Source organism: Entelurus aequoreus, linkage group LG02 (assembly GCF_033978785.1).
Source record: "Entelurus aequoreus isolate RoL-2023_Sb linkage group LG02, RoL_Eaeq_v1.1, whole genome shotgun sequence".
Lineage (NCBI taxonomy): Eukaryota > Metazoa > Chordata > Actinopteri > Syngnathiformes > Syngnathidae > Entelurus > Entelurus aequoreus.
Window position 1 is genome coordinate 26660322 of NC_084732.1, and position 20374 is coordinate 26680695.

Here is a 20374-nt window from a genome sequence, read left to right on the forward strand (position 1 = left end):
TCAACAACACCCAGAAACGTCGTCTGCTTTGCTGGGTACTACAAAGTGTTAACATTTTGAAAAGGCTTATTTTTACTTCATGTACTTGTGAATCTATAACCAAGTTGACAGAAGTCTTGTAACATCAAAAGATGCATTGCAGTTTTCAACAGCCATCTAATAACCCCAACAAAATAGATTATATCTATATAGTTGATATTGTCCTGCAAGTCACTCAGGGATTTTTTTTTTTGGTCTTTGTGCCAGAAAATGATTCTATTCAGTTCAAGAAGCTATTGAGTTATTGGCTTGGATGCTACTGTGGCTTTATGAAAGCATTCAGCACTCGAGCGACAATCATAATGCACTGATGTACCAGAATTTTAGGACCAAGGTTCGCCTTGCATCATACAAAACGGTTAAAAACAATTCTTGCAATAGTGGAGCCAAGAATGTTTTCAATATGGGGCACACTACTGGAGCAGAGCAATGATAAATGTTTCACAGCAGATATTTCCGGTAGGTTCACTGCGGAGCGCCGCTTGCCGAGTATTAAACTCTGCGGTTGAACTTTGGCAGGAATTAGGGCCGTGTGTTTGGCACAGGTTGTATTAATGAGGAAGAATGAATTCTGGCAAAAGCAAGAAAACAAGACCCGTCTCGCTGACCTCCTTTCAAGATGTTCCTTGCAATTACGAGGAAAGCAAACCCCCCCAGGGTAGAAAAATGGGGTGAGGTCAAGGTCTGGCTAAAAGGGAAAATTATGAAATTCAAAGTGCATTTTCTCTTTCTCACTTGGACTCCATGCTACTTTTCTTCGATCCTTTGCGTTGGGATATTGATGGTTGTAATTTTAACCATTTACTCACTTCCAAGACATTTTTTTTTTTACAATATTGGTCCGTCTGATAGTTAGCTGCATTTTCACAAAAACTACACCACTGGTGTTAAAAATACCGTGACAATACAGTGTGTGGCACATGTGCATAGCAAAAACTTCAATGGAAGCAAGACTTCACCTAACTTTGATGAAGTGGTTTGTAGAAAATTAGTATTTATGAGTATTTCAGTAAAGATACATACATTTGTTTGGTTTAAGGAAAATAAGTTTTGAGACCTGGCGGAACCGTCATATTGTTGTTCTTTAACACATCCATCTATTTTCTACAGCTTGTCCCTCTCAAGGTCACAGGGGGGTGGCTGGAGCTTATCCCAGCTGCATTCGGGCGGAAGGTGGGGTACACCACAGGGCCCACAGAGATAGACAGACAAAGTTCACACTCACATTCACACTCTGGGGCCAATTTAGTGTTGCCAATCAACCTATCCCCACGTGCATGTTTTTGTAGGTGGAAGGAAGCCGGAGTACCCAAAGGGAACCCACGCAGTCACAGGGAGAACATGCAAACTCCACAAAAAAAGACCCCGAGCCAGGGGATCGGACCAAGGACCTTCCTCTTGTAAGTACAACAATGAGTCTCAGGGCTTTCGAACAATCGCAACTGGACTGTTTGGTTTGTCTTAGAAGACATTTCGCCTCTCATCCGAGTAGGCTTTATCAGTTCATGCTCATAGACTTAGCTTGGTCAGATCTCGTCTTAGACTTAGATTGGTCAGAACTCGTCTAGCGGGTGATGCCAAAACCCCAAATATTTATACTCCAAAAACCAGAAGGATGTGCCTGGGCAAGGATGGTTTTGCCCTATTGCGGTGAGAAACACAACTGTTTTGATGCAAACGAGCAATCCTACTGTCCTACTGTCAATACCAACAACAGTCGTCGAAGTGTCATTTCCCCTCAATAGCATTGAAGTATTGTGTGGCGGAAATGATCTCTGTGGATCGAGTCTAAAATAGTCAAAATCCCCCACGTTAGCATTCCATTCAGTTGTAAACAAATTCTGGTCACCTCCCGTGACCAGAATGTTTCTAACTCCTTGGATGCTAAATTGCAAAGTCTTTTAGGAATAGGTGAAATGACAGTGTTGTATGTGGAAGACAGTTGGTGTCGCAGACCACCTCCTTTGTTCAGGGATGATTTTTAAAACTTGACATAGATGGCTTCTCTCACACTGCTTTCGTACCATCCGTCCGGACATTTTTGTTCTCAAAGGAGTGCTGTTTCTCCTTAAGGTGAAGGTAAACAGCTGAGTCTTGGCCTGAAGAGTTTGCCCATCTACACTACCGTTCAAAAGTTTGGGGTCACATTAAAATGTCCTTATTTTTCAATGAAGATAACTTTAAACTAGTCTTAACTTTAAAGAAGTACACTCTATACATTGCTAATGTGGTAAATTACTATTCTAGCTGCAAATGTCTGGTTTTTGGTGCAATATCTACATTTCCCATTTCCAGCAACTATCACTCCAGTGTTCTAATGGTACAATGTGTTTGCTCATTGGCTCAGAAGGCTAATTGATGATTAGAAAACCCTTGTGCAATCATGTTCACACATCTGAAAACAGTTAAGCTCGTTACAGAAGCTACAAAACTGACCTTCCTTTGAGCAGATTGAGTTTCTGGGGCATCACATTTGTGGGGTCAATTAAACACTCAAAATGGCCAGAAAAAGAGAACTTTCATCTGAAACGCGACAGTCTATTCTTGTTCTTAGAAATGAAGGATATTCCACAAAATTGTTTGGGTGACCCCAAACTTTTGAACGGTAGTGTATGCTGTGCCATATGTGGGCTTAGTGGTTGTTTTGTCTCCCCAATATATGAATCAGTGCATTCATCATTACGATGGATAGCATACACCAGGTTGTTTTTGTGGGGTGTCCGTCCGGTCTTTAGTGAAGTGAAGTGAATTATATTTATATAGCATTTTTCTTTAGTGACTCAAAACGCTTTTACATAGTGAAACCCAATATCTAAGTTACATTTAAACCAGTGTGGGTGGCACTGGGAGCAGGTGGGTAAAGTGACTAGGATGGCGGAAGCGGGGATCGAACCCTGAAACCCTCAAGTTGCTGGCACGGCCACTCTACCAACCGAGCTATACCGCCCCTTTAGGATTCACCAGTCTCTGTCTCAGGGTGTTGCCTGGTTTGAAGTGTACTGAGACGGTTAAAGGTTAAAAAAATCTACTGAGTTTCTCAGATAAACCTGATAAAAAATGGAATGACAATATTTTTGCGTCTGTCACCTTTTTCTCCCTCATCCACTCTGTTCATGTCATTTCTGGAACTGGATGCACTTTTCACAAACGACCAGCTAGGGTAACCACAGGTTTTGAGGGCTTCCCTCAAATGCTTGTGCTCTGTGTTGTAGGGTTCTCTTAACGCCCATTTTGTGTTCCAGTGGGTGGTGTGAGTAAAAAGTAGGTATGGATAAGTATGTGTGGGTTTTTTGGTAAAAACCCGACATGGAAGCCCCTATTTTCTCCAATGTGGACATCACAGTCCAAAGAAGGCAATTTACTGTCTTTGATATCCTCACGTGTGAACTTGATGTTTTGTCCCCTGTGCCTTCAATTGCACTTCTTGACTTCTGATTTTCACCCAGGTGTCATCGCTATATCTGTACCACTGACTTGGTGCTGTTCCCTTAAAAGAGCTCATAGTTTTCTTTTCCATTTGCTCCATGTCTTCTAAGACCAACCAAACAGTCCAGTTGCGATCTATTGAATGCCCTGAGATTACAATGACCTGGATGAATGAGAACATTCATAGATATATAAAAATAAGCTGCAATCACACTGTTTAAAGATGAAGTGTGAGCTGACTTTAAGGGCCCTTTGGATTTGCTGCCGCTGCTCCAATTAGCGCAGGTGCAAGCAATCAGATGCTCCTGTTGTGGCTGGCAGCAGACTAATGCCGTAACGTAACGTAAATTATCCACTCAACAGACAAAATAACGAAACGGTAAGACAAAAAGACTTAAGTCAACATGATCATCATCTTTATAGTCAAAATTCCATGCAGCGCTCGCAATTTGTTGACAGCACGATGTGCACCCTGAACTCTATTGTAAAAATGTGTGTTTCTACATTTGTTGTTTGTTCTTATTTATTTATGCTTAAATATACCATGTTCATATTGGTTAAGTTTGTAGCTATGTTACCTTTAACTTGGCTATTATAATGTCATTTTGACAATTGTTTTGATTATAATTGTAATATTTGAATGATAAATGAATATGTTGTGGCGGTTTAAGGAAACACATTTTTTTTGCGTGTTTGCTTTTTCAAACACGTCTTTAATGGTGAACTGCCAACATGAGAATGCTAAACCGGAAGTGCTTAAAGTTTAATGGCTTTGTAATAACACTGAGACAATGTCTAAATTCATTGTGTTTGTGACAGAGTGGATGAACTTGGTACTCATCACTCGTCTCAACAGGTGTAATTCACGTCATTAGGTTATTGGTTTGCTAGCATTTATAAAAGTACTGGTTTAATTTTTGTATCAGATAAATGTGTTCATTTAACTGTGGCAAGATACTTACATGTGGCGGCAGCTCATCTTCAGAAATGTTTGAGACGGAGCCGGTTGGTATTCCCTGGTTTTGTGAGTTTGATGATGTCATCACAGACAGCTTCAGATCATACCAACTCAGAGAGGGTAGTTTGTTTTCTATTTAGATCAGTGGTTCTTAACCTGGGTTCGATCGAACCCTAGGGGTTCGGTGAGTCGGGCTCAGGGGTTCGGCGGAGGTCAAGACACACCCGACTCATCGTGTCAATAAAAACTTCTCCCTATCGGCGTATTAAGGATACGGCAACAACAGAAGTCAGACTGATTTGCAGGTGTGTAATTTGTTGTGAGTTTATGTTGGTTTTGTTGTTTGAACAAGGTGATGTTCATGCACGGTTCATTTTGTGCACCAGTATAAAAACATGGTAACACTTTAGTATGGGGAACATATTCACCATTAATTAGTTGCTTATTAACATGCAAATTAGTAACATATTGGCTCTTAACTAGTCATTATTAAGTACTTATTAATGCCTTATTCGGCATGGCCTCATTATAACCCTAACCCTGGCCCTAACCCTCTAACCCTAACCCTAACCAAATAACTCTAAATTAAGTCTTTGTTACTTAGAATATGTTCCCCTATAGTGTCCAAAAAACTCTAAATTAAGTCTTTGTTACTTAGAATATGTTCCCCATACTAATGTGTTACCAAAAACATATAACTTTGTCTTGAATTTGAAAAAAAACCTACATTTTATTTTTCACTAAAGAAGGGTTCGGTGAATGCGCATATGAAACTGGTAGGGTTCGGTACCTCCAACAAGGTTAAGAACCACTGATTTAGATTAATCTTAGGTTTGGTTCAGAGAGATATGAAGGTTGGATAGCAATAGTAACTTTGGGTTATTTTATTTTAACACTTTGACGACACACTATTGTAGGCTCACTTTTTGATGTTTAGAAATTATAGATTATGTTGGTAAGCAAACCTATGGGCAACAGTGCTGCATGCCAGGTAGTATGGGAAGTCATATAAAAGAGCAGAAAGGTTATGTGCGGGGGCCATTTTGTTGTGAACAATTCAGACGTGCTGTAGCCAAAACACATGCTTTCCTTCCTTGATTTGAGTGAGTAGATTATTTGCTTTGTACTTTTGATTGTTTAAGTAGCTACTTTGACTTTTTGTTCGGTTTTACACGTGTTTAAGACGTGCTTTGTCAATAAACACGCCAAACTTCCAACAAACTGAAAGTCTGTCTTCCTATCATTTGGCCCTTGGACACCACATTACAACAGTGTTCTTCGTGGTGTTTTGGAACTGCACCAATTTTTTCCTCAAAATGTATCATTTAACTAACTCAAAGTGCTTTGTCAAGAGGATTATTTGTAATGTGTACATTTTCAGAATGTGCTTTTTCAATTTGTGGCTAATGCAAGTCAAAGAAAACTATTTTGAAATGTCTTTATTTTGAAATTATTATTCAATGTTTTTACCAGTCTGAGAACAGAGTTTTCTCTATGCAGCCCCTTGAGCTAAAATGCGTTTGACACCTCGGATTTAAACAGTTCTTTGCTTGAAATACTGTGAACTGAATCCTAGCTTTCTACCTTGTTGGAGGCCTTTGCCCTGTGCCTTTCTAGGAACACCGTTTTCTGTGATGCCTAACAAGAACTACAAGTTAAAGAGATTTACCTTAAACCATAATAGTGGAATAAAAAAGGATTTGGACTTTGGGTGCTTTAGAAGAGTCGACTGCTCGACAATTCAATTCTGAAAAATTTGGATTCGACTATCAACCTCGCAGTTAAATTCGGGGAGGCAGATTTCGAGGATGTCACTAAACTACCCAGCTCTTCTGTGTTTATTTTTTTATTTTAATTTTTGAGGTGGAAAAAGTTGCAAACCACCCTATTTTTCGGACCATAGGTCGCACCGGTTTATTAAGCGCACTGCACTGATACAAAAAGCGCACAACATTATAAGGTACAATAAAGGGGTCATATTATGTTTTTCCTAGATGTGATGATCATGAAATGGTGGTTCTTTGGTCAAAATACTGCATAGATTATGTTTTATAGACCATCTTCAGGTCGCTTTCTGACCATCTCTTCAGGATGGGCCATTTTTACGGCGGGTTTTATTTACATGGCTCCACTCAGACAGCTTTTCCTCACCGTCATCTTTGTTGTAGCGGTGTAGCGTGTTAAGACGGGATTCGAAGGAAGAGTGTCAGAAGATACTGTTATAATGACATTCAGACTTTGCTTAAATCAAAAATGGAGCAGCATCTCCTCATTTGTGGCTCACTAGTGCAACAACAACAACAACAACAACAACTCCGAAAATCTGTCCCGTGAAAAACCGTCCTTCCGGAACTCTGCAAATAACAAAAGTTCCGTGGGAGAATACTATCAACCCACGACACTGGTGGTTTTCAGGCGCTTCCATAGCGGATCTACTGACAGATATAAGCAGATATAAGATACTACGCTACTTTGTATTGGAAATGGCAACAGCAGAGGGTAGGGCAAAAGAAGGAGCTTAATAACTACGGCGTTGGTGCGGACAACAATGGCGCACAAAATCCTCTCTTATGTGTGACTGCCATCTACCGATCATACATATCTTGACACCAAATAAAAATGCTCCGAGGTCGGAATTATTACGTACATTAGGTGCACCAGGTTATAAGGCGCGTTGTCGATTTTTGTGAAAATGAAATAATTTTAGGTGAGTCTTATAGTCCGAAAAATATGGGAGATATGTTGCTAATCTTTGAAACTATAAAACATTAGAAATTGCATCTTTAGATTTTGAAAACTTGAGGACTTAGGCAGCTCTGACGAAATGGTCTCATACAGGGGTGTCAAACTAATTTTAGATCGGGGGCCACATGGAGAAAAATCTACTCCCAAGTGGACCGGACGGGTAAAATCACGGCACAATAACTTAAAAATAAAGACAACTGCAGATTATTTTCTTTGTTTAAAAATAAAACAAGCACATTCTTAAATTGTACAAATCATAATGTTGTTTTTTTTTTTACACTTACACTACCGTTCAAAAGTTTGGGGTCACATTGAAACGTCCTTATTTTTGAAGGAAAAGCACTGTACTTTTCAATGAAGATAACTTTAAACTAGTCTCAACTTGAAAGAAATACACTCTATACATTGCTAATGTGGTAAATGACTATTGTAGCTGCAAATGTCTGGTTTTTGGTGCAATATCTACATAGGTGTATAGAGGCCCATTTTCAGCAACTATCACTCCAGTGTTCTAATGGTACAATGTGTTTGCTCATTGGCTCAGAAGGCTAATTGATGATTAGAAAACCCTTGTGCAATCATGTTAAATAAATGATAAATGGGTTGTACTTGTATAGCGCTTTTCTACCTTCAAGGTACTCAAAGCGCTTTGACAGTATTTCCACATTTACCCATTCACACACACATTCACACACTGATGGTGGGAGCTGCCATGCAAGGCGCTACCAGCAGCCATCAGAGGCAAAGGGTGAAGTGTCTTGCCCAAGGACACAACGGACGTGACTAGGAAGGTAGAAGGTGGGAATTGAACCCCAGTAACCAGCAACACTCCGATTGCTGGCACAGCCACTCTACCAACTTCGCCACGCCGTCCCTAAATAAATGTTCACACATCTGAAAACAGTTTAGCTCATTACAGAAGCTACAAAACTGACCTTCCTTTGAGCAGATTGAGTTTCTGGAGCATCACATTTGTGGGGACAATTAAACGCTCAAAATGGCCAGAAAAAGAGAACTTTCATCTGAAACTCGACAGTCTATTCTTGTTATTAGACATGAAGGCTATTCTACAAAATTGTTTGGGTGACCCCAAACTTTTGAATGGTAATGTACATGTTGTAGTATGCCCTGAGATGAGGTGGCAACTTGTCCAGGGTGTACCCCGCCTTCCGCCTGAATGCAGCTGAGATAGGCTCCAGCACCCCCCGCTACCCTAAAAAAGGGACAAGCGGTAGAACATGGATGGCTGGATGGATGTTGTAGTATTCTATCGTTATTTGTTATTATTTATATTTTCCGAATAGACTATGTGATAATGTTCATCAGTAAACTCATTGGTGTTAATGTTAAATCTATCAAGATAAAAAAAATTATATCAAAATGAAATTACAGTATGTTATTTATGTAGTTTGATCATTTTCCTTGACTGAGGTGCTATCATCATGTGGTTTATTTTGTACATATGTAGCATCATCTACAAAAATACAAATAATTGCTATTGCCACATCTATTGGACTAATTTATAACAGCAGTTTCTTTCATTCAAAAATGTCAGGTTAATTTTTATATTTAGCAATATATTTACCTGTTTGCGAGCCTGATCCGGCCCTTGGGCCATATGATTGACACCCCTGGTTGAATAATTAAAGGTTGAAAAAAAAATTTCAAAAAATATGCTGGCAAATTGCTGTGTTCTAAGAATATCATGAGGTTATGTTTTTTCTGCATTCGTCCAAGCTTTTGTTAAACACACAATGTGAACACTCACAAGCCTCCTAGATTTAAATAAGGGGCTTCATTGAACAATCTTCCCACACTTTTTGATATAACGAATTGTGCACGCGTAAACCTGTAATGTACTTTAATGTAATTCTGGCAAGCATGTTGGGAACTATACAAAATTAAATACGACAGGAGACTGAAAAATGCCTTTTCAGAGCGGCCATGAAGTCAAATCTTTTGAGTTGCGCCAAAGTTTTTTTCAGCACCCAGAAGACCTTGTGGTTGATAACCAGTTATTTATTGCACCGCATTCACTTCGTAATTCATCATTTATTTATGTGACAGTTGTTATCTATTATGTTGTTCCTTTTCACATGGGCCAAGAATGGCAGATTTTATGCAACATTAAACATCCTGGCATCCGACTGTTTTGCTCTGTGTTTCCTCTCGCTCGAGCTGATCATCGCACAGTCAGTTAATTGCGAGATATCGATACCGGCATCACGAGAACTAATATGACACCCACTCCACCATCCCACCCATCTTGAGATTGGGATATTTTTGCAAAGTTTGTTCCGTCGGAACGCGGAGCTCCCTTAATGGGTCCTGGGACGAGAATGGTAATAGGCCTCGGCACTGGCAGTGGCACAAGACGCGTGTTTGTTCATAAATATCTCCGGGCGGCATTACTCCACTTGCTGTAGTCCCATAATCGTCAATCACGGGGTGCGCCGTCCCACTTTTAAAGGAGGCTCGCCGCGTGTGCTCTTGCAAAGTACGCAAGTGCGGATGGCCGCAAAGAGGGAGTCAGAAAGGGGCACGATTAAAAACCTCATGTTAACGTCCAACATGAACCAGGGTTGTCCTTTACAACATGTTTGGGGGTGCGGTAACACCTGTCTTGTTGAGTTGCATTAAACTCCTTTAAAGAAATAATGATTTAGCCTAAGCATCGTGTCAGCCACACTAAACCATCGTTTGAGGTCCTTCTCCTTGGATAATTTTTTACAGGCGCAAGTGCGCCGTGTATTTCTTGAATCTCCGGCTCTTAGCTTTGTATGGACTCATCGATCGTTTACAAACTGAGTTTGGAGAGGAAGTGACGCCAGAAAGACAGCGCCCCACACAAGAAGTGACGTCGGAAAGAACTCGCCACAGCCATCTTCATAACAACCTGTTTCCACTCGGAGGTAAACACTAGATATATGGAGGTCAGTCATCCAGACATGCTCATTTCCCCTTCCTCTACATCAGGGGTTTCAGACACGCGGCCCCTGAGCAGAGTTAGGGCTGCAAAGTGTTCTGGGTATTTGTCCTGTTGTGTTTATGTTGTCTTATGGTACGGATTTTCTCCCGAAATGTGTTTGTCATTCTTGTTTGGTGTGGGTTCACAGTGTGGTGCACATTTGTAACAGTGATAAAGTTTTTTATACGGCTACCCTCAGTGTGACATGTATGGCTGTTGATCAAGTATGTCTTGCAGTCACTTACGTGTGTCTGCAGAAGCCTCATACAACATGTGACTGGGCCGGCACGCTGTTTGTATGGTGAAAAAGCGGACGCGACGACAGGTTGTAGAGGACGTTAAAGGTAGTGCTATCACGGCACACCCTTAATATTATTGTCCGGGTGAAAATCGTGACAAATTCGGGGGAATGGTTGCCCCGGGAGATTGTCGGGAGGGGCATTGAAATTCGGGAGTCTCCCGGAAAATTTGGGAGGGTTGGCAAGTATGTTGCTAGGGCGGGATGGCCATTCAAAGAAGGTGAATTCATTAAAAAGTGCATGTTAGATTTTTTTTAAGAAATATTTTCCTGCGGCCCAGCCTCACCCAGTTCCTGCATCCAGTGGCCCCCAGGTAAATTGAGTTTGAGATCCCTGCTCTACATGTACAGACGCTTGTGGAAATCACACATTAATACCTTAAGAGAAAGCGATTGCAGCTATTTCAGATACAACACTTCTGAGGCGGCAGGAGAACTTTCAATTGTCCAGGTCAGCTGTGAGTCACTTACCAAAAAACTTTGTCCATTTGTCGAAGGAGAGACAACGAAAATGCGGGCTCCCGTGGATGTGATAAAAAAGGTAGCGTGTGCTTTGTATTACCTGGCTGTCAAGGAAAGACTACGGAAAACGGCGAATGCTTTTGGACTGGTAAAGCAGACTGTATCAGTTATTGTCCGCCATATATGTCGCGGACTCAACGTCTAGGTCCAGAGTATATAAAGTCACCAAAAACGAATGGACAATGAAGGAGAAGGCAAAAGAGTGAGGAGTTTCGTGACCAGATATCTACATCCCTAGATCAGTGGTTCGTAACCTTGTTGGAGGTACCGAACCCCACCGGTTTCATATGCGCATTCACCGAACCCTTCTTTAGTGAAAAATAAAAAAAAAATTTTTTTCAAATTCAAGACAAAGTTATATGTGTTTTTTACTGGTGCTCAAAATGAACCATGCATGAACATCGCCTTGTTCAAAAAACAAAACCAACACAGTGCATGAACTCACAACAAAATACACGCCTGAAAACCAGTGTGACTTCTGCTGTTGCCGGATCCATAATACGACAATAGGGAGAAGTTTTTATTTACACGATGAGTCGGGTGTGTCACATGACCTCCGCTCCACCGAACCCCTGAGGCCGACTCACCGAACCCCTAGGGTTCGATCGAACCCAGGTTAAGAACCACTGCCCTAGATTGATTGATGTCAAATGTTCTTTATCACATTGTTTACTTTCACGTGTTTATTGAAGATTTGATTAATTTATGATGGCTCAGGTGTGATTCACTACAATAGGGCCCCACAGCACACTGGGTTCCAGTTAATTGAAATACCACAACGCTGGATATTGTTCAGATAAGTTACATTTGATTTAAGAACTTGCACACAAAGCAACACTGGAGGTGACTATGACGTGCACATTTTATTCTTGAACAGTATGATAGGTTTGTAGCTGTAAGCTGACTGTCTGTAATTTGTCTATCTGTTAAATATATGTCCTATGTTTAGTCTAATGTTTAGTCTATGCTTAATGTGTGTCAAATCTTGTTTTAATATCGCACATTGGAGTATGGGAGAATTACAATGTCCAGTCTGCTGTGTCATGTACTGTTGCATGGTCTGATTGACAATAAAGTTGACTTGACTTGACATAATGTGACATCACAAAAGAGAGGTATTATCTTAACACCTGCCTTTAAAGCGCGAGTCACACAATGCTGATAAATTAACTGCTTATATCAGGGTTGTCTCGATACCAATATTATGGTATCTGTACCAAAATGTATTTCAATACTTTTCTAAACAAAAAGGGACCACAAAAAAAATAAAATTATTGGCTTTATTTCAACAGACAATCATACGATAAAATCTGTTGCAATATAAGATCAAATTTGTTATAAAATAGTGAACATACAAGACAGCTTCTCTTTTAGTAGTAAGTAGGCAAACAAAGGCTACTATTTATTTAGTCTGCTGACATATGCAGTAACTTATTGTGCCATTTCCCATTGTGTTGTTTTGTGAAAATTATGATGGACAAGCAGGATAAAATTGAATTATTAATCAACTTGTCCATTTACTGTTAATATCTGGGACAAGCAGTAGACTAATGGATCTGCTTACTTTCTGTTTTAACAATTTATATCGACACTTCTGTTAAAATTTAATAAGCACTTATTATTCTGTTTATTGTATACTTTACATAAGTTTTAAGTGATACTATATATTTTGGTATTAAGCCAATACCAAGTAGTTACATGGTCATGCATTGGTAACAAAGTTCTCCTGTGTCCAGGGACGTATTTTATGGTTTTATAAAAATTTTAAAAATTCAAAGGATTTTGTGATAATAAAAAATATCGATGTAATCATTGTAGTATCGACTAGATACGGCACTTGTACTTTGCATCGTTACAGTCGATGTCTGTGTAATCCACCCATGGCAGTCGTTTACATTCAGGAGTGCTAGCTTGCTGTTAGCGGTTAGCTATTGTATGCTCCATGTTTAGTCCTGCAAGGATGATACTTGTAAGAAACTTACTTTGTTTGTTATCATGGCGGCAAGGATTTTTTAAAGCACGTCTTGCAGGGCGGCGATGATGTTTTAAAGCACGTCTTGCAGTGCGGCGCTTCAGTGTTTAAAGCTTCAACTTTATTGTTAGTTTTAAGCCAAAATGCATCCATTGTCTCTCCATTCTGTTTCTGCTTGTAAGTACACGTGTGCTGCCCAACATGTGCCTGTGCTCGTTTTACCAGCAATGTCATGACGTGACAAAGGTGTGCCGTCATGTCTGTAAAACAAAAAAAGTAGTGGTATTTTTCAGAAGCACTATAGAACCGGTTTTAATTCATTAGTATCTTGGTACTTTAATACTAGCGGTATACCATACAACCCTAGTCCATGTACACTAATGCTTCAACACTTTATATTTACAGAGGTGTCTCAGAAGTTAAAATAGTGGGGGAAAAAACAGAGAGATGAAAATATTTTGCCCTCGTTTGGCGACGGTAGATGAGGATCACTAAATTATTGTTTCCAGTTGTTAAATTGGTTTTCCTTGTACTTCTGAATATCATATGCAATATGCATTCAGTTCATTTTGTCCCTAGGGTGCTGCCGTAGTCAGAGGTAGTATATTGAGCCCTGCAAAGTGTCTCTAAGTGTTGTACTTATTACACATTACCTGTTTGATTGTAATGTAAATCTTAGTTGTGTATTTCATTGTCCTATTTGGATGTGTTGAAATCGCCCTATAAAATCGCCAATGCTAACAAGAAGCATTTTATGGCGAATCTACTGTAAGTTAGCGTTGAGCTGAATGTTGGAATGTCACAAACAAGTTACTTTTATCTCATATATTGACATTCTTTATTTCTTTACAGACCTCCACTTGTGTCTTTATTTACAACCTTTTATCTGTCTGCGAAGCTAGCAAGAAGCGGCGTTAGCAGAGGCAGAACAATAACAGTAATTCTTATTAGCGCAATTGATAACTATACAAACTTAACGCTACTCACCGTGACTTGCCATCTTGGAAACATTGTAGGAGATTAGCCTGGGATGTTTAACTGACGAGAACGCAGTGTTCACGTCAAACATATTCCATGAGTGAGTTGCAAGTGTTCCAGTTGTCGTTGTTTTCTCCCCTTGGACGCAACTCATTCGGGATAAATATTGCATTGAGCTGCGTTTTCATTCTTTTTGGCAGTGGTGTGCCGTCAGGGCCAGCAAGGCCTTCTCTGCTGGCCTAACATAACCAGAAATCATGATCATAATTAAAGATACAATTATTTGTGTATTTACTTTCCCTAAATATCTAAAAGTATCCATATTCTCTTCATGTCATATTATGCTCCATCCAACGCTGTTGTTTTTAGATTAGAGTTTGTATCCAATCCGAATTCAGCTAGCTTATGTTACCATGCTGTACCGAATCTGCCAAGAGCCTTCAAAATCAACAATGCTGGCGTCTGTGCACTGTAAGTGAACGGACAGATATAATTGATCAGCCAATCAGATCACAAGTTGTTGTCAGTAAGGCCTTCTAGCTGGCCTAAGGCAGAGATATATATTGTTATGTTATGAGCTAGGTAACTCCATTACCCAGCATGCCACAGTAGTAAAGAGCATGCGCAGTAGCCCCCTTTAGATGGTTGAATGTACACGTGCTGGCAGCAGGATGTTTTTGATGAGTACGCTGTGGAGTAAACTTTAAGAACTCAGCCAACACGCCTTGTCTGCATCTTATATGATTAGACAAGACAACACATATATTTGCAAGGCCATTTTCAAAAAGGATATGTGAGACCATGTCGGCCAACCTCGGAAGCTAGCTCAGCTGTCCCGGCGATGAAATGTGAGTTCAGATATTTTATTTATGAATTTTTTCACGTTTAATATGTATTTTGCTATTTTATTTTTGCCAGTACCACATAAGATATGTTTTAATTGCTGATGCGGGTTTAATGATTTTTAAATGCGGCAAAAAATAACTCTTCTTGTACAATGCCCAGTAGTGCGTAAATGTGTTCCTGTATAGTATTTCTCCAGCAACGGTTATGTGGTGACATCAATGATGGTATTTTGAGAGGTAGTTATTGACGTCGGACATCACTGAAGGCCTAGGTGGGAAACGCAGGGCCCGCCACTGCTTTTTGGCATGCGAGCCTAAATTTTTACACATTTAGCACTCAACTAAAGGCAAGCAGGCGATACAGCTTCACCTGTTCTATCATAACTACGACGGTTAGCTGGATCGAAAGTAAGACTAGCCATGTCGTTTGTCCACAATCTACCGGTCTTCCTGTACCGGTATCAATAAAAAACGGTTTGCGGTATACAACCCTACTCTGCTAAAGTCTCTCCCTCGTTGTTTGTGACAAGGGCGCTCTTTAAAAGTATATTTCGGAAGGTTTTTTGGACTTCCGATTTTGAGCCTTTAGTCCCTTGACAGAAATACCAGCGTGAATGCAAAGCAAACCCGTCTGCACCAAGTATCTTTGTGCAGACAGTATGGTACTAGAAGTGAGAATGCAGCCTAAAAGACCCTCCCCTTCCCTTCTGGTTCACTGGGAACAGGTGGAAGGCTAATAATTGGAAGGACATGGGATGGGTGTACAGAGCTTCCATTAGTCTCTGTCTCCCCGCCTGCTGTTATCTCTTTCTTTAAGATGAGCTGTGCAAAGACAAGCTCATAGCTACGGGACAAGATCCCAAAGACACCACGAGGGCCATTGTGTGCTCTCTCGGACCGACGTGCTCCCGATTATCAGTCCGAGACACATTTTTTTTTTCTTTACACCTGCCGCCCATTAGTTTGAGTCACATTCTTATCGGGGCATAATAGCGATAACGCATCATCTTTCTTTACCGAGTCTCTTTCAAACATCCTTGACATTGAAACACACACACAAATCTCCACAAAACCGGAGGAATCTCGTTGATCCTGAACAAAACGCTTACATAACTGTTGCGGTGTTGCTAAAGTGTTGGATCTTATCTCAGCCTTTTTTTTTTTCTTTTTTTTTTTTTACGTAGAATTCACCGCCCTCGAGCCCTCCACAGAACACATGAGGAGTATTTGTAATTGCCTCTTGTTTGATGGGAAGGGAAGACACCCCCCTTACTGCAGTACTAATCAACAATATCCTCCCGCTGCACAACGAGAGGGGGAAAAAAGTCAGCTCCCGCATTTAAATCTTAATCAGAATCTCCACACTGTGAGGAGAATGTTACGCTTAATTAAAATAACTCTTCCTTGGTAGCACACCCACTCGGAACCCTGAGCTTGGTGTGTGTGTGGATGCTTCTCTTTCTTACTGCTTTTTGATTAATTCTACTTTCATTAATCTTTTATCACTGCATACTTTGTCGCATTCCTAATTCTATTCTCCAATTACAACATTTAAACACAGGAAGTAAATAGAGACGGGAGTAGGATTAAAATGTACTCTGCTTCTTCCTTCGGCCATGATGAATTGGAACCTGTGATTGTTTTTCCAAAAACTTACCTCCCGGAGTTCCTTGGCCACATCCTTGAGCTCTCTGAGGATTCCTTCCAGCTGGTCAATCACCATCTTCATGTGGCTGCGGATGCGTTCTCTCGGGCTGGGGGTCTCAGAGGTGTCCCGGGCCGGAGCTCTGCTGAGGGACATCCTTCACAGGGGGACGTGGGGCCAGTGGCCAACGGGCTGAGGGCGTGGGGGAGCCGAGTCGGGGTCCATGTCTTTGGCTACGAGGAGCCTCAGTGCTACTGATCCGAACAGGGGCCCCGGCCACGCAGGGAGACCTCAACATCTTAAAAGCACCCGGACGACCAAAACGCCTTTCCTCGCCACAGGGCCACTCGCTGACATCCACGACATTCGTCCGGAAACGGGAAGAATACGAGCGTGGGCGAAATCAAACGCGGTAAATCCATGGGGAAAAAAAAGAAAGAGGCACCAAAAAAAAACAAAAAACATGTGCCGAGGCCGGAATGAAAATCTTACATAATCGCGCTGAGCCAACTCATCTCATGTGTCAGAGTGTACAACTCAACTGTTTTAGAGGAGAGGCTATTTAGAACATATTTCTATACTTAGGCTTCAGCTGGAGCCCTCATGCTACCTTAGAAAAGTGTGATACAGCACCCCCGATTATTCTCTTCTAAATAGTTTTCTTGGAAAAAAAACAGGTATTCCAAAGGACATCCAAAATCAGAGATTCTGGACAACTTAATGATGCTGTCCATCTAGTCCATAGGCAGACAGGTGGTGGAGTTTTTTTCCTAAAGAATCCTGGCCCACCTTGAAAAAAGGATTTATTCCAGGTGGCGTGGGATCAGGATGAATTGGATTTCTGAGCTAAACGTGACTCGTGGTAGAAATCATGGCGCAGATCAGACACAGTTACAGTTGAGAAGCAGAAACTCTTCCTGGGATCGGGGTCGGCGCGAGTCACACCGATCTTGACCCACAGCAGTCCATATGGGTGTGCCCCCCCGCCACCCCCCCAAAAAAAAAAAAACACACACAAAAAAAGCAAGCAGAAAGAGAAAACGACTTCTCCTTCAGTTGTTGCTAAGGGAACCCGGTCTGCCTCCCTGTGCCCTGATTGGATAATTATTTTACTTATTATCCGTGGCTTTTTCTCTGCGGACTCTTCTCTCAGAGAGGCACAGAGCTCCCCGCCGCCATCCAGCGAGATGAGATAAATCCCGTAAAAGATTCCCGATGGAGCGCAGGAAGCACTTCTCCACGAATCCGGGGCGATGATGCTGCCACGAGGCGTGCTGGCCAATCGCACATGGCACCTGGACAGAAAGCAACCACTTATTCTCTTATAGTTCTTACCCTTGCCCTGCTGGGGACTGGGAGTCACAAAACACTCGCACATGGACTCACCTTTTTTGAGCTCAACGCACCGCGCACATCATTGCCACGCACGCTTCCAACATCCTCTCGCCGCCCTCTGACTCAAAACACTTTCTCTCTCTTTCTGATGCACACACACTCAAGAGTTCTCTCCCTCCCCTACTTACTGCCTTGACAGAGAGAAGCCTCTATCAGCGGGGGTCCTTCAGCTCTCCCACTCGTCAGACGGGGGGGGAACGGCCGAGGAGGCTGAGGCTGCTCCGCTGAGGAAAGTGGCCGAAGATGCCGCCCCTGATTCTGTCAACGCCGCCGCCAGCCTCGCTCAGATAACCGCGCCGCCAGAAAACGAGCCACCCGTCATCCCCGCCAGGCAGTTGACAGACGGGGGCAGAGCTGCGGGGAAAAAAATAAAGCGGTGTGCATATGACAGCTTCTCCTCTCTTTTGCTTGCTCGTCTATCTGCCTCATCAACCCCCCCGAACGACCCCTTCCTCTCTCTCTCTCTCTCTCTCTCTCTCTCTCGCCACCTTCTCCCGTGCTTGCTCTTTTCTACTGTCTCTCTGACCCCCCCCTTGCACCTTCGCTGTGTCCTCCCTGACTGCCGGATGAAGGCGAGCTGATGCCAGAGTTTATCATGTGGCTCCGACTTCTGCCAGCACCACTCGCCGCTTCTGCTCCACTCGGCGGAGGAGGAGCCTGCCGCTTTAAAGGCACAGCCGTCCCTCCTCCACCTCTGTCTTTTCCTCCGCCGGCGTCCCTCGCTCGCTAGCTGTCGTCAAAGTTTTATCGAGTGTGTTATCTCTCGCTTAAACCGGGATGAAGTCTTCACACACCGCCGGGCGCGGCGTCTCAAATGGGGCGGCGTGGCCCCACAACACCTGCACGGTACGGCGTTAATATGGAAGGCGAGGTTGCTGTTTCATTACCTCAATTGGGAGACTTTTTTTTTTTTCTTTCTTTTTGGCCTACTGATTAGGAAGTTTTCATTCCGCGTGGCTTCCAAAGTCAAATACAATCAGTTGGGTGACGGAGTTTGACTTCAAAGTGGCTCAGAGGAGCTGATATAAAGTTAATCAACAGTAATGAACCGTTCCAAAGTCGCACTGGTAAAGTTTTGAATCCAATTTTAAAATTCTTGATTATTACAAAAGCTCTAAAGAGAAGTTAACTACAGTAATATCTTGACTTGAGAGCTTAATTGTTTCTGAGCTCCCAACTCAAAACACTCTCAAAACAACGTCTCCCATTGAAATTAACGGAAACCAATTCAATTGGTGCTTGCCCGCCCGAAACATAACAATTTTGTGAATTTTAAAAAGAAAAACAAACTCTTAGATCTAAATATTATATATTACAGTACAATAAAATGTACAGTACTACTAACATCTACCATATTTTTCTGAACTAATTTGATAATAATTGACAGTATTAACCTAGGAGCTGCTTTTCCGTCAAACACACCATCAGCCGCTTTTCCATATATTTAATGGATATATTTTAGCTGGCTCATTAATTTTTTTATTTAAATTTTTTTGTCCTGTCCAGCTACACAGGCATATCATATTGTTGATGTAGATGCCCATATCGGCTGTACAAATGTATTTTACAAAAGATAAGTGTATATATAAATATATAAAAAAATAAAATATATAATATATATAATAATAATATATATATATATATATATATATATATATATATATATATATATATATATATATATATATATATATATATATATATATATATATATATATATATATAATAATGAATGAATATATATCAACAACAAAAAAAATACAATCAATACATATATATATATATATAGAGCCAGCAGGCCCCAGCCAAGACAGGCACCCGGAAGGGATGGACGGTGTGACCCAGGAGCTCCAGACACGCTCATTCTGATTCAGTATGGTGCAGATAACCTGTAGTACCCTTCTGTTGTGACGTAACAAAAAAAATAAAATTGTCCCAAACTGTGTACGTTGATGGTTTGAACTCAAAAGTTATCCCTATTTCATGACTAACTGTGTGTCCCTTTTGGGGATTTCGCTGTGTTAAAATTGTACATCATCACAATAATAACTTACTTCGAGTAATGCGCCTGAGGTTGTTTTTTTTAATGGGGGAAAGGTTTCTTAGATATCATAGCAGTACAGCCAGAGGTTTGGTAATAGTAAAGCGGGATTCAGGGTATGTGGATTTTCCATGCAGATTAGTTTGGTCTGCTGTCCTAGAAATGCAGATGTTATGCTGATGCTGTAAGGCTAATTCAGTATGTTTCCAGTAAATTAAATGTCATTTGATTAATAAAAAATTAAGCTATGCCTACAGAAAAAACAATCACAATCTATTGTGCTTTTCATATTTTTGACCTATAACTATTGTAACAATATTGGATATGCATGTTACATAATGCCAAAGTGTCAAAAAATAAGGTTCATGCCATGTTTTTAAAGTTGTTTCCAACTTACAAAACTTAAAACCAGTGAAGTTGGCACCTTGTGTAATTCGTAAATAAAAACAGAATACAATGATTTGCAAAACATTTTTGAACTTATATTCAATTGAATAGACTGCAGAGACAAGATATTTAATGTGCGAACTGAGAGACTTGTT

The 20374-nt window shown here is 41.1% G+C and overlaps 1 protein-coding gene across 2 annotated transcripts in view; it reads right to left on the reverse strand.

Annotated features, from left to right (window-relative positions):
• insyn1 (inhibitory synaptic factor 1) overlaps nucleotides 1–18296 on the reverse strand; it is a 215372-nt gene extending 197076 nt beyond the window's left edge. The window contains exons 1-2 of one of the 2 annotated variants that reach the window (XM_062024280.1): nucleotides 17920–18296; nucleotides 16409–17691 (exon numbers count right to left, since the gene is read on the reverse strand). In XM_062024280.1, the coding sequence (XP_061880264.1) occupies nucleotides 16409–16552 (144 nt within the window). In that variant the 5' untranslated portion in view covers nucleotides 16553–17691; nucleotides 17920–18296. Of the gene's footprint in view, nucleotides 1–16408; nucleotides 17692–17782 lie in introns of both variants that reach the window. The other variant, XM_062024273.1, reaches the window with a different exon arrangement.
• Between the last annotated feature and the right edge of the window lie 2078 nt (nucleotides 18297–20374).